General features: G+C 49.4%; 1 protein-coding gene across 1 annotated transcript in view; it reads right to left on the bottom strand.

The window, feature by feature from the left end:
* KIAA1549 (KIAA1549 ortholog) overlaps positions 1-12,657 on the bottom strand; it is a gene marked incomplete at its 5' end in the record, with an annotated part of 126,773 nt that overhangs the window by 30,879 nt on the left and 83,237 nt on the right. The window contains 5 exon segments of the mRNA XM_049782727.1: positions 1,838-1,991; positions 2,416-2,639; positions 3,942-4,147; positions 5,418-5,533; positions 8,082-8,278. Coding sequence (XP_049638684.1) covers positions 1,838-1,991; positions 2,416-2,639; positions 3,942-4,147; positions 5,418-5,533; positions 8,082-8,278 — 897 coding nt within the window.

Raw genomic sequence — 12,657 nt, forward strand, 5'->3', positions numbered from 1 at the left:
GGATGGACACCAGTTTGATCCCCGACATCCCATAAGGTTCCCTGAGCCAGGAGCAATTTCTGAACGCAGAGCCAGAAGTAACCCCTGAGCACCACCGGGTATGGCCCCCTGCCCCCCAAAAAAGACTGCCCAGGCCAGAATGAAGTAGGCTCCCCTTTCTTCCACATCTGACTTTTAAACAACAGGGTCCCAAATCCCCCATGCAATACAAGACATGGCATGGGTCCCCTAGATGGGGAGGAAGGACCCCAGGGAAGGCCTCCCTCCAGGCAGAGCCAATTGCTTGAAGCCCAGCCAAGCCAGCGCAGAGCAGCACGAGGGCGCCGCCTAGTGCCAACAATGCATGTAGCTGCAACTCCAGCCCCAGTAGTGGGGGCAAAAAACAACGTGGCTGCAGAATTTCAGGTCATCTAATCCCTGCTAAGAGGGAGAGTCTGGTCCTTTCATTGGATTGCTCTATGGGGGCTCCCTTCCTGGCACCTCCCATTTGAAGACTTCACGGAATCACGCCTCACGCCTCTCCCAATTATTTGTGAAACTACAAATGACAAGACTCAATTTAGAAGTAGCTGGTTGCATAAACTCTGAATCACAGGCTCCCAGGGTTTCTGGGCCTCTTGTGTCCTTTTCCAGTAAAAGAGAAAAGGAAAAAGCATACTCAGCACCCCACAGGACAGCCACCTTTGAGAAAGGAACTAATGAAAAGCCCCTTGCATACTCTGGGCAAGTCTGACTGGAATAGAAGTGGCTGCCTTCCCAAGGATGTGCTGTACCCACTGTTGTAGGGCTCAGCATGGGGTATCCTCCTGGCTCTGAGTCTCTGTCTCACAGCCCCTGCAGGCAGCAGGCTCTATCTTCTGAGAGTATCTCGGTGTAACTTGCACTCACCTCAGGAGCAACTCAGCCACATTTTCCGACTGGAAATGTAAAATCTTTGAGTCTAGGGCCAGAGAGATAGCATGCAGGCAGGGCGTTTGCCTTACATGCAGGAGGACAGTGGTTTAAATCCCGGCATTCCATATGGTCCCCTGTGCCTGGCAGGAGCAATTTCTGAGCAGAGTCAGGAGTAACCCCTGAGTGCTGCCAGGTGTGACCCAAAAACAAAACAAACAAACAAACAAAAAAAAAAAACTTTGTGAGTCTAAAGACACATCCCATTCTCTTTGATCTAGTGGCTCAGCAGTGTAAGATACTCCTAGATCAGTTATTGGAGTATAGGATTATTCTTGGAGGTGGTTAGGAGACGGAACTTGAGGTTCCCATGTGCCCTGGGAACCTTACCCAGCCCAGCAGATGACTAATCTTTTAATCCTCACTTCCTCTGCATTTTTCTTCCCAGAAAAATCTATCTTCTTGGCCCCTGAGAAGCACAGTAGAGGGACAGAAGCTTCCTATCACCAAGACATCCAAACAACTTTCAGACCAGGAGAGGGGGAAATATCTTCTAAATGTTTCTCTCTTGCTTTCCAATTGAATTCAAGGAGCGTCTAGTCAGGTCTAGAATGACAGCACAGTGGATACGGCATTTGCCTTGCAAATACCAACCCAGGTTCAACCTGTTATCCCGTAGGATTCCCAAGCCTTCCAGAAATGATGTCTGGGCAAAGAGCCAGGAGTAACTTCTGAGTACCGAGTGTGGCCCAAAACCAAAAGTGTTCACCTCTGGGAGGCCAGGGTATACCCTGGGGAAAGAATTGAAGGATGTCCCGCAGCCCCTCACTTCCATCACTCCAGTCTTCCTTACGCATGTACCCAAAGCCTCATACTGCCCGGGCCCACCTCACCACACACACACAGCATCATGACCACCCCGGAGCAGAGACCACCGTGTACGCACCGGACAGCCCATATAGGCAGAGTTGTGGACGCCAGGCGGCCGCTTGTAGGTGCCATCGCTGTCCGTAGTGATGAGCCGGTCCTTCTCCGCATCTCCGGGGCAGCCGTTGACCTGGTGTTTCCGGCGAGGCTTTGGGGAACGTTTCAGACGTGAGCTATGGGAGAGAGACAAGAGACACAGAGACAGAGAGGGATTAAGCGATTATCTTTCAAGGGGTGCCCCTTCCCCTGCCTCTGTCAGGTGCCGCCAGAGTGTGCCCATGAATGTGTGTGGGGCAGACAGTCACGCAGCCTGGATGGGGTTGAAGTTCACAGAGGACTTTCAACCAGCCAGTGAGAGGTGAGTGGGCGAGCGCGGCATCACCACAAGGGGGCAGCAGGTGGCACTGGGGGGACAGTGATGTAACCTCTGAGGCAAATGGGGGTCCACAAACCACTCTGGGCAGGAAGGAAGAGGCAAAGCCACGTGTGCAGGCCCACAGGACAAGAAATGGGAGCAGTGGTGGACTCAGTGTCTGACTCCTACATTCCCTCCCAGGCGGCTGTCTGTCCCTCAGGAGGCCGCACCCCAGTTCCCACCTCTTGCGGGGCTCTATGAACACTGAGGGCACGCTGGCCGTGGGGTCCAGGATCTTGTCGATCTGCATCTGAGCCCTGCGGTACACGCGGTGGCGCTCCCGGGTGTCCCCAGAGGACAGGTCATCCACCACCGGGAACTCGTAGTGGCCGCGGCGCTTGGCACGGAGCCGGATTTTGTTTCGGTGGTGCTCAATCTCTGACTTGTGTCGCAGTGCCGTCTGGATCTGAGTGAGGCGGGTGAGAAGGGCCAAGTCACGTCCAGAAACCAACACACATACACATAGGTACTTCTGGGCACAGCCTGTCTATAGTGGCACCACACTCCCTGCTGGGTGGGCGGCTGCCAAGGGCCCCCACAATGACCTAAATGAGTGTGATGTGGGCAGACACTGCACCCCCAGCGACTGCAGGTGCAGAGCTGTGAGGTGCTAATTCACACTGAGATGCTGTCTGTACTGTGTAATTACCAAATAATGTCTAGGGGCCTAAACAATAGCACAGTGATAGGGCATTTGCCTTGCATGCAGGGGACCTGGGACAAACCCGGTTCGATCCTCAGCATCCCATATGATCCCCCGAGCCTGCCAAGAGTGACTTCTGAGTGCAGAGCCAGGAGTAACCCCTGAGTACCATTGGGTGTGGCCCCAAAACCAAAATAAATAAATAAACCAAATAAAATACAGTTTGGGGACTAGAGAGATAGCACAATGGATGGGGAATTTGCCTTGCACGCATCTGACCAAGGACAGACCTGGGTTCAATTCTTGGCATCCTATATAGTCCCCCGAGCCTTCCAGGATCGATTTCTGAGTACAGAGCCAGGAGTAACCCCTGAGCGCCATTGATATGACCCAAACTCCCCCCCAAATTATAAATGTTACACATAACACCCAGCCAGGGTCGTCTGGTGAGGCCCAGACTAACAATAAAATAAGAAAGGGAAGAGGAAGGCCCGGAGAGACAGCACAGCGGTGTTTGCCTTGCAAGCAGCCGATCCAGGACCAAAGGTGGTTGGTTCGAATCCCGGTGTCCCATATGGTCCCCTGTGTCTGCTAGGAGCTATTTCTGAGCAGACAGCCAGGAGTAACCCCTGAGCACCGCCGGGTGTGGCCCAAAAACCAAAAAAAAAAAAAAAAAAAAAGAAAGAAAGGAAGGAAGGAAGAGGAGAGTGAGAAGAGAGGAGAGAATGGGAGACCTGCCAGCAGCTCTCCCTTAAAAGACCCTTTAACACTTTCACTCATTTTTGTTTTGTTTTGTTTTGTGTTGTGTTGTGTTGTGTTTGAGTCACACCCAGTGATGCTCTTGACTTATCAATTGGCTCAGCACTCAGGATTTACTCCTGCTGGTGCTCAGGGGACCATATGGGATGCCAGAGATAAAAACCAGGTCTAGCACATAAAAAGGCAAATAAGCGCTCTACCCACTGTCCTATCGCTCTGGCTCCCTCACTCAGTTTTTAAGGGTTAATCCACCAGACTCTGGATTTTTTTTAAATTGATGGGCTTTCTCATAAAGAACAAAAATACCTCTTTGTTAATTTTGTTGGTCTCTGCTGCCCGGTCAGCCAGGACGGGGTGCTGCAAGGGAGGCGCAGGGATGGGCTGCATAGCGATGAGCTGGATCTTACTGGGGACCCTCCGGCTGGCCTCAGAGGAACGGGAGATCCTGTCCACATGCTCAAAGATGGAGGCGGAGGAGTGGGGCTCAGCACCAGAGTTAGGTGGGGGTGGCCCTGGAGAAAAACAAATGGATGGAGTCACCCAAGGAGAAGCAAAGAGGCAGGAAGAAACACTGCAGTGAATGCTGAGTGAAGCAAGTCAGAAGGAGAGAGACACAGAATAGTCTCACTTATCTAAATCATGGGATTTAAGAAAAATAAAAGACATTATTATAATAAGACCCAGAGACAACAGAGATGACAGCTGGAAGGACCAGCCCACAGTATGAATCTTACCACAAGGAGTGGTGAGTTCAGTTGGAGAAATGACTACACTGACAACTACCATGACAATGGTAGTGAATGAGAGAAACTGAATGCCTGTCTCAAATATAGGCAGGAAGTGGGGGAGGAGGGAAATGGGGGGCATTGGTGGTTGGAAGGTTGCACTGGTGAAGGGGGGATCTTCTTTTTTATAACTGAAACCTAATTTTTATAACTAAAACCCAACTACAATCATTTTTTAATCATGATGCTTAAATAAAGGTATTAATTTTAAAATAATAAATAAAATAAATAAAACTAAAAGGGGGGAACCAACAGGGCCTGGGAGACAAAGGATGAAGCACATGATCTGCACATGGGACAAAGGGGTTCGATTCCCAGCTCTGCCTGGTCTCTCAAACAGCAAGCAGCCCCTGAGAAGCGCCCCTGGGACTCCAAAACAAAATAGTGTTAGCAGAGAGGTGGATGATATGCACAGTGGGAGAATACATGCAGGCAGAGGATCCCAGGTTCAATCACCAGCACCAACTCATATAGACCTCTCACCTCTAAATGTCACCCCCAAAATAAAGAAAAACATGAGCACTGTGGATCTGAGTAAAATGGTTTTGTTTTTTTTCTCCAATCTGTATGTTTTCTTCGATGGAAGTGTTCAAGACCTTGTGTCTCTTCCTTCCAGAGTCTCCCAGTGTGGAGAAGCAGAGAAGGGATGAAGGAAGGGGCTGGGAAGAGGGTGTGTGCATAGAAAGCATGGTTGAGCTACTCTGGGGAACCATAGGCCCTTCCTGACACTGCTATATCTACACAGCCAGCACAACTAACCCAGAAGCTGCCTTTTCTTTTTCCTTGTTTTGGCTTTTGGATCACGCTCCAGTGTTTAGGGGCTATTCCCAGCTCAGCTCTCAGAGATGACTTATGTTGGTGGAGCTGGGGAGATAACAAGCAAAGCTGGGCCTCAAACCTCAGTCTCCCAATGCAGAGCCTGTGATCAGCACACTGTGCCACCTCCCTGGCCTGTCCTAGTTGATGTTTAAGGCAGAGACAAAGAAGAGTCACAGACCACTAGGCGGTGCTCGGTGCAACTTGCCATCGGCTACCACGCCCGGTGCCTTGTCTCCAGCCTCCCTCTCGCTGGATTCTTCACTCATAGTGGAATCTGCATCCGAGGGAGAAACTCTGCAGATACAAGATCGATTTGCGTGTCAGACACCTGAATGAAAGGGGCGGGAAGGGCATGCTTATGTGGATACAGAAGGCAGGCTTCTGGAGCCAAACCAAGGGTAAAGGAAACTGTCCTTTAGGGTCAAGTGGACAGTACACAGACATCCCTGAAGGCTACCAATGCAGCTTCTGGCATGGCTCAGAGGGCTGCACCCCACCCAGCGCTTGGACATGGTGGGGCCAGGCTGAAGGATGGTTTTGTGCTAGCAGGGTCCAAGCCAGAGGCTTGGGTCTGGCCAGAGCTGGCTTTCAGGCTGGGGCCTTCAGAGCTGGCTAAGGGTAACTAGACATGTGGAACCCCTAGGAAGCCAGGCAGATTCTGGGGTCACTCCCTCTACTTTCCCCACAATGGTAATGACCACTGAGATAGGATTCCAACAAGTAAAAATAAGAAAAACAGGTAGATTATAGAATGTCAGTGGCCCTGGCCCAGCGAAAGGCCTTTATTGGTTTGCACCTTGCTCTCTGGGCTTCCCTAGGAATGTGAAACGTCAAGACATTCTGGGACCCATGAGAAATATGCAGTCTGTTAACTAGGCTGGCCACAGGAAGGTTGTGGCAAAACTCCTAGGATGAGACTGCAGAAGAGAAAAACCACTTACACGAGCAGATTAAGTACTCTCTAATGATTAGATTTAGCCTGCAAGATAATTAAGCAAATAATATCTCTCCACATAATTCATTTCTTTTTGCCAAGACCATGTTTCTAACTCCCTTAAATTCTTCTAACTAGGTCAGAACCCATGGGAAAACTGGAGTAACAATCATCCCGGGTGCTTGCATGACCCCTGTAATGAGAAAATCAGGATCCGGGGGCTCCAAAGCTGCAGCATCAACAGCCAAGGCTTGGTCAGGCACCAGATGACCAGGATGACAAGCACTGAGAAGCTTGCAGAATGTTACGCTAAGTCACATTATGCTCCTGTAAAAATTTTTTTTTCCTTTTGGTTTTTGGGCCACATCCCGTGGTGCTCAGGGGTCACTCCTGGCTATCTGCTCAGAAATAGCCCCTGGCAGGCACGGGGCACCATATAGGATGCCAGGATTTGAACCAACCACCTTAGGTCCTGAATGGGCTGCTTGCAAGGCAAACGCCGCTGTGCTATCTCTCCAGCCCCTGCTCCTGTAAAATTTAACTTAAAAAAAAAAAAGAAGAAGATAGAGGGGCCAGAGAGATAGCATGGAGATAGTGTGTTTGCCTTCCATGCAGAAGGACGGTGGTTCGAATCCCGGCATCCCATATGGTCCCATGAGCCTGCCAGGAGTGAGATCTGAGCATAGAGCCAGGAGTAACCTCTGAGCGCTGCTGGGTGTAACCTAAAAACAAAAAAAAAAAAAAAAAAAAAAGTGAGCACCATAACACCTGCTCTGTGCTAGGCCTCCAGGACCAAGAGAGCAGATGCTTCAAGGGTTCTGCTCAGCAGAAGGGAGGCCTGGATGCTGATTAGCAAAAGGGTGACAGGGACTCCACTGGGAGGTAGACACGGGCAGTGGGGAGCCTGGGAAATAGCCCATGCAAGGCTACCAAGAGCTGGAGAATAACTGAACAGCATAAAAAGGAAGGAGAACACCACACCAAGAATTGCCTGCTCTGCCAGGAATAAGCACTGTCAGTTGTATCCTGTGATCTGAAACTCTGATAGAAAATTTCTGCTCTACAGTGGTAGGACATCTGCCTTGCATACAGCTGACCCGGGACAGATCCGGATTCAATCCCTGGCATCTCATATGGTCCCTGAAGCCAGCAGGAGCGAATTTCTGAGCACAAAGCCAAGAGTAACTCTTGATCGTCACCGGGTGTAGTCCCAAAACAAAACAAAACAAAACAAAACAAAAAGAAAATTTTTGCTCTAATACTCAAGAGACAATAGAGATGAGGGCTGAAAGGACCAGCCCACAATATGAAACTTACCACAAAGATTGGTGAGTGCAGTTAGAGAAATAACTACACCAACAACTATCATGACAATGGTAATGAGTAAGAAATAGAATGCCTGTCTCAAAGACAGGTAAGGGTTGGGGGAGGAGGGAGCTGGGGGGCATTGGTGGCAAGAAGGTTGCACTAGTGAAGGGGGTGTATTTTTTAATGACTGAAACCCAACTGCAAACATGTTGGTAACCATGGTGCTTAAATATATATATATATAAATATATATATAAATATATATATAAATATATATATAATTAAATATATATATATTTAAATATATATATATATTTAAAATTCTGCTCTGGTCTCCAGAGACCACACATGCTATCCTCAAAACATGTATCCCTCAGAACACGGGACATTAGGCGGCTGAGACCACGAGGGCCAACGACCCCTCATGGTAACTCACAGCCTTGAAACCTAGGGGAAGCTGGCGGCTCAGCCTCCTTGGACACAGCTGGTGGGTCTCCTGAGCCATGACCTCAACACAGACACTCAGGCCATGAGCTTCGGAGAACTGGGACTGGACTGCGCTCCCTGCAGGGGCAACATAACAGGAAAAGCAGACCAAACCTTCCTCGGTGGCGGCTGGTCTTCGAAGCGAGCTTGGCCTTGGGGCTGGGCACATCTCCGTTTTCAGAGGGTGTGGGGTGGTCTTTCCCTGGGGCCGGAAGGGGCACAGGCTCATGCACGATGAGGATGTCATCTTTGTTGTGCTGGCCCAGGTGCTGCTTTGCAAAATCGAAGCCCTTCACGCTGGGGATCTGCAGCTGAAGGAGAGAGAGGCACAGGGACAAGGCTGCCAGTCAGCATGGATGCTAGGCGCAGAGGAGGGACAGGGTGTAGGAGGGATGGACAGAGATGAGGGTATTGAGGAGAAATGCGGGTGCAGAGGAGGGCCGGCAAAATGTATGTCAGTAAGATTATGGCCCTAACTGTGCTGTGTGCAAAGATAAAAGTCACCAATGGCTCAGGGAAGTGCTTGCTTAAGGGATTTCAGTGCTAAAAATCCAGTCTGGAAAATAGATGGAGAGGGGAGCTGCAGTAATGAGTCGATCCGGCAGAGGGGGACACAACTCCCTGTACCCAGTTCCAAAGAGGTTGCTTGGAAACAAAAGGCGAAGCTGAAAGCTGAAGGACTTCCAGGGTTCATGTTACAGGGACTCTTCCACACAGGCCGCTGGAGAGCTGACAGGCCCCTCCTCAGCTCAGAAACTTTTGTCCCTCAAGAATATGAACCTGCCCTCCCTGGCTTCTCCTTACTGGCCCCAACCCCAAAGCTTGGTTTCCTGGTGCATGAGACTGGATTAAAGACATCAATTAAAGGGTCTCTACCAGGGCTCCAGCCTTGGAGGCTTATGATTGCTCTGCATCCATCCCCAGGGAAACTTCCAGACAGGATTGCTCCTATCCGTAAGAAATATTCCCAGAGGGGCTGAAAGATAGTATAGCAGGCAAGGCAGTTGGTTGCCTTGCACATTGCAAACCCAGGTTCAATCCCTGGCATCCAAAAAAGTCCTCCAAGCACCACCAGGAGCAATTCCTGATTATTAGAGCCAGGAGTAACCCCAGAACATCACTGGGTGTGGCCCAAAAAGGAACAAACAAAAACTTCCCCAGAGACTTTGCACCACCTTACATCTTCTGCCCTGAACCCTCCTTCCAGCCCTGCACTCTCCTTCCCACCCTACTCCAACCCCAGAACCCTGGGGACAACAAACAGATCATCCCAAACACAGGATGGGGGTAACTTTTTGCTGCTAATCCCTGCATTTCCTTGCAGTAAAAGTGGTACGCCTAAGAACTAAAACTAGTCAAGACATGAACATGAATGCACTAGGGAAGAGAAGACAGTATGAAGATGAGATTTTTGTTTCCTTTCCTGCCTCCACCCTTCCCTCCATTTGATCACTGCTATGCCCAAGGGTGCCACACTTGAGTGGTTGTGGAAGGCAGCACACAGCAGATCCCACTTGGGGTCCCTTTAGCTACGGACTGTGCACTCACTGGGAATAGAGAGATGACTCACTCAAACACAGAGGTGTTTGTAGAGCTCACACACACAGGGTGGTCACACTTCCTAATATGTTGGTGGAGGCAACCCTTCTTCAGTGGCTCACACACAGCTGGCTGCAGCAAGGGGGAAAGCACTGAGCCAGCCAGGGTCACAGATAGCAGAGGTGCCAGATCAATGTGGGAAACTCTCTGGGAACTGGACACTTGAATTTGTCACAGAGGTTGGCAAGGCAGTCGGCTCTAGTAGGCCCTGCCCTGTTCTATGCCAGGCTTATGCTTTTTTATTTGTTTGTTTATTTTTGGGCCACACCCGGTGTGCTCAGGGGTTACTCCAGGCAGGCTCTGGGGAACATATGGGATGCCAGGAATCAAACTGGTGTCCATCCCAGGTTGGCAGTTTACAAGGCAAATGCCTTACTGCTCTGCTATCGCTCCAGCCCCAGGCTTGATGCTTTTGTTGTTGTTTAGTTTTTGCACCACACTCAGCACGCTCAGGGGTTACTCCTGGCTCTGTGCTAAGAAATCACTCCTGGCAGGCTCAGGGAACCATATGGGATGCCAGCAATCAAACCTTGGTCAGTCCTAGGTCAGCTGCATGCAAGGCAAAAGCTCTGCTGCTGTGCTATAGCTACGGCCCCCAGGCTTAATTGCTTTTAACAACATCTTTCCCTGCATGGGTGAATCTGATGAGAACACAGCAAAGAGGTCAGAGAATGTTCCTGGGGGTACAGAATCCTTTCCACTGAACCAAGCCCAAAAGGCAAGACCTTCTCTGCCTCTCTGAGGAGTAGAATGTTCCAGATCTATAACAACAGGTTATAGATTATATATAGGTTATAGATTATTATCATAGGTTATAGATTACCCAGGTTAACAACTGGGCAACATCAGCATGCATGACTCACACCCTTCCTGCACCCAATGCAGGTGTGAGGGCCTCCACCGTCCCCTCACCCCCATTCCTCACCTTTCCATCTGGAAGAGAATTGGTATGGCAAGGATGTGGAAGCAATGCATGGATGAAGGAGCAAAGCAACTCCCCTGTGTTTCAAGAGACACATGGCTTCTGACAGCGCCAACACAAAGCAGAGACACCACACCAAAAGGAAATTCTGCTACTTTCTGGACATTTGTTTGTCTTGATGGGATGCAATAATTTCTTGGAAACCATAAAAAATCTCAGTGGAGTTTTTGTTTGTTTGTTTGTTTGTTTGTTTGTTTTGAGGTCACACCTGGCAATGCCCAGAGGCTATTCCTGGCTCTGAACTCTGAGCTCGGAGATCACTCCTGGATCTCCTGGAGTTGGGGGGACCATATGAAATGCTAAGGATCGAACTGGATGAGTCATGTGTAAGGCAAGTGCCCTTCCTGCTGTACTATCTCTCATGCCCCCACACACTTGAATTTGAGTCCCTTACTCACTGGCCATCATCACCTTTCTTTGTCATTTGAGATCCCCAAATACTTAGTAGATTCAGCCTAAACTGGCACAGAATGTATCACAAATACCCCCTTAACATGCCCTTTGTAAACCTCCAAGCTTTTTAAACCTTTCTGCTTGCTGTAGCTGTCCACAAAAATTCCAGCTGTCAGACCAGAGCAATTGCACAGCAGTATGACATTTGCCTTTCACCCAGCCAACCTAGGACAGACCTGGATTCGATCCCAGGCACCACATGGTCCCCTAAGCCTGCCAGGAGTGGTTTCGGAGCAGAGTGCAGAACCAGGAGTAACCCCTGTATGCTGACAGGTGTGCCCCTCCCCCCAAAAAAAGCCTAGAAAGAGGATATCTGGTCTGTTCCCTGGTAAGAAAGTGGGAGGTTTGGGGGCCTGAGAATCAGCTTTTTCCAGCCCATGATTTGCTTTCTGAAAACATAAGTATCAACCACAATCTGCCTCCTCAAGCTCACCTGAGGGTCAGAGTGGGGTCGGGCTACCAATTTGGGGATCATAACATTCTCTTACACATTCTTTCAAACAAATTTATGTGTCCTTACTAGTAGATATTTGATCTATATACCAATTTTATGTACTTATAAAACTAGGGTCACAGAAATTCCTTTGGTGGGGAAGTAGCAGGTGGAAAGAAGTTTATTTGTGGGCCCGGAGAGACAGCACAGCGGCGTTTGCCTTGCAAGCAGCCGATCCAGGACCAAAGGTGGTTGGTTCGAATCCCGGTGTCCCATATGGTCCCCCATGCCTGCCAGGAGCTATTTCTGAGCAGACAGCCAGGAGTAACCCCTGAGCACCGCCGGGTGTGGCCCAAAAACAAAAACCAAAAAAAAAAAAAAGAAGTTTATTTGTTTTTTATTTTAATTTGTTTATTTAGTTTTGGGCCACACCCAGTGAAGCTCATAGGTTACTCTTAGCTCTGCACTCAGGAATCACTACTGACAGTGCTTGAAGGACCATACTGGTTGCCAGAGATAGAACCCAGGTCGGCCCCATGCAAGGCCAATGCCCTCCCAGCCCTGGTGGAAAGAGTTCTGAAAGGCCCAGTTTATATAAAGGTCTCCAAAAGGAAAACCACCAGCAGCAAGACCACGAGCTGCCAGTCTGCCTGCCCGACTTTAAAAGCTTGAGCACAACCTGGCCTGTGCCCAGAAGCTATGTAAGTGCCAAAGAACCATGATGAGACTGGCTTGATGCAAAAAGTCCTACAGTTCAGAGCCATCTCTGGGATCCCAGGACCCATGATGGCCATGGCTGGAAGTTCAGAGCCCAAGTCTACTCCACCATAGGACAGATTGCACATGGCAGTCTCATGCAGGATCAAAATATCAAATAGAGGAGCTAGAGAGAGTACAGCGTGACTTGTGCCTATTGAGATTTTTAATATTTTGTTTGTTTGGGGTCCATTCCTGTTATGTGTTCAGTCCTAGCAAGCCTCAGGGAACCATATGAGATCCCAAAAACTGAACCCAGGTTGGTGGTGTGCAAGGTAAGCACTCTACCTGCTACACTACTGTTTCAGCCTCACCTCTTAAAAAAATTTTTTTTTGGTTTTGGTTTTTGGGTCATACCTGGCAGCATTCATGGATTATTCCTGGCTCTATGCTCAGAAATCACTCCTGGAAGTTCTGGAAACCATATGAGATGCCATGGATTAAACTTGGGTCTGTCCCAGTCGATC

This window comes from Suncus etruscus, chromosome 1 (genome assembly GCF_024139225.1).
Source record: "Suncus etruscus isolate mSunEtr1 chromosome 1, mSunEtr1.pri.cur, whole genome shotgun sequence".
In the NCBI taxonomy this organism is placed as follows: Eukaryota; Metazoa; Chordata; class Mammalia; order Eulipotyphla; family Soricidae; genus Suncus; species Suncus etruscus.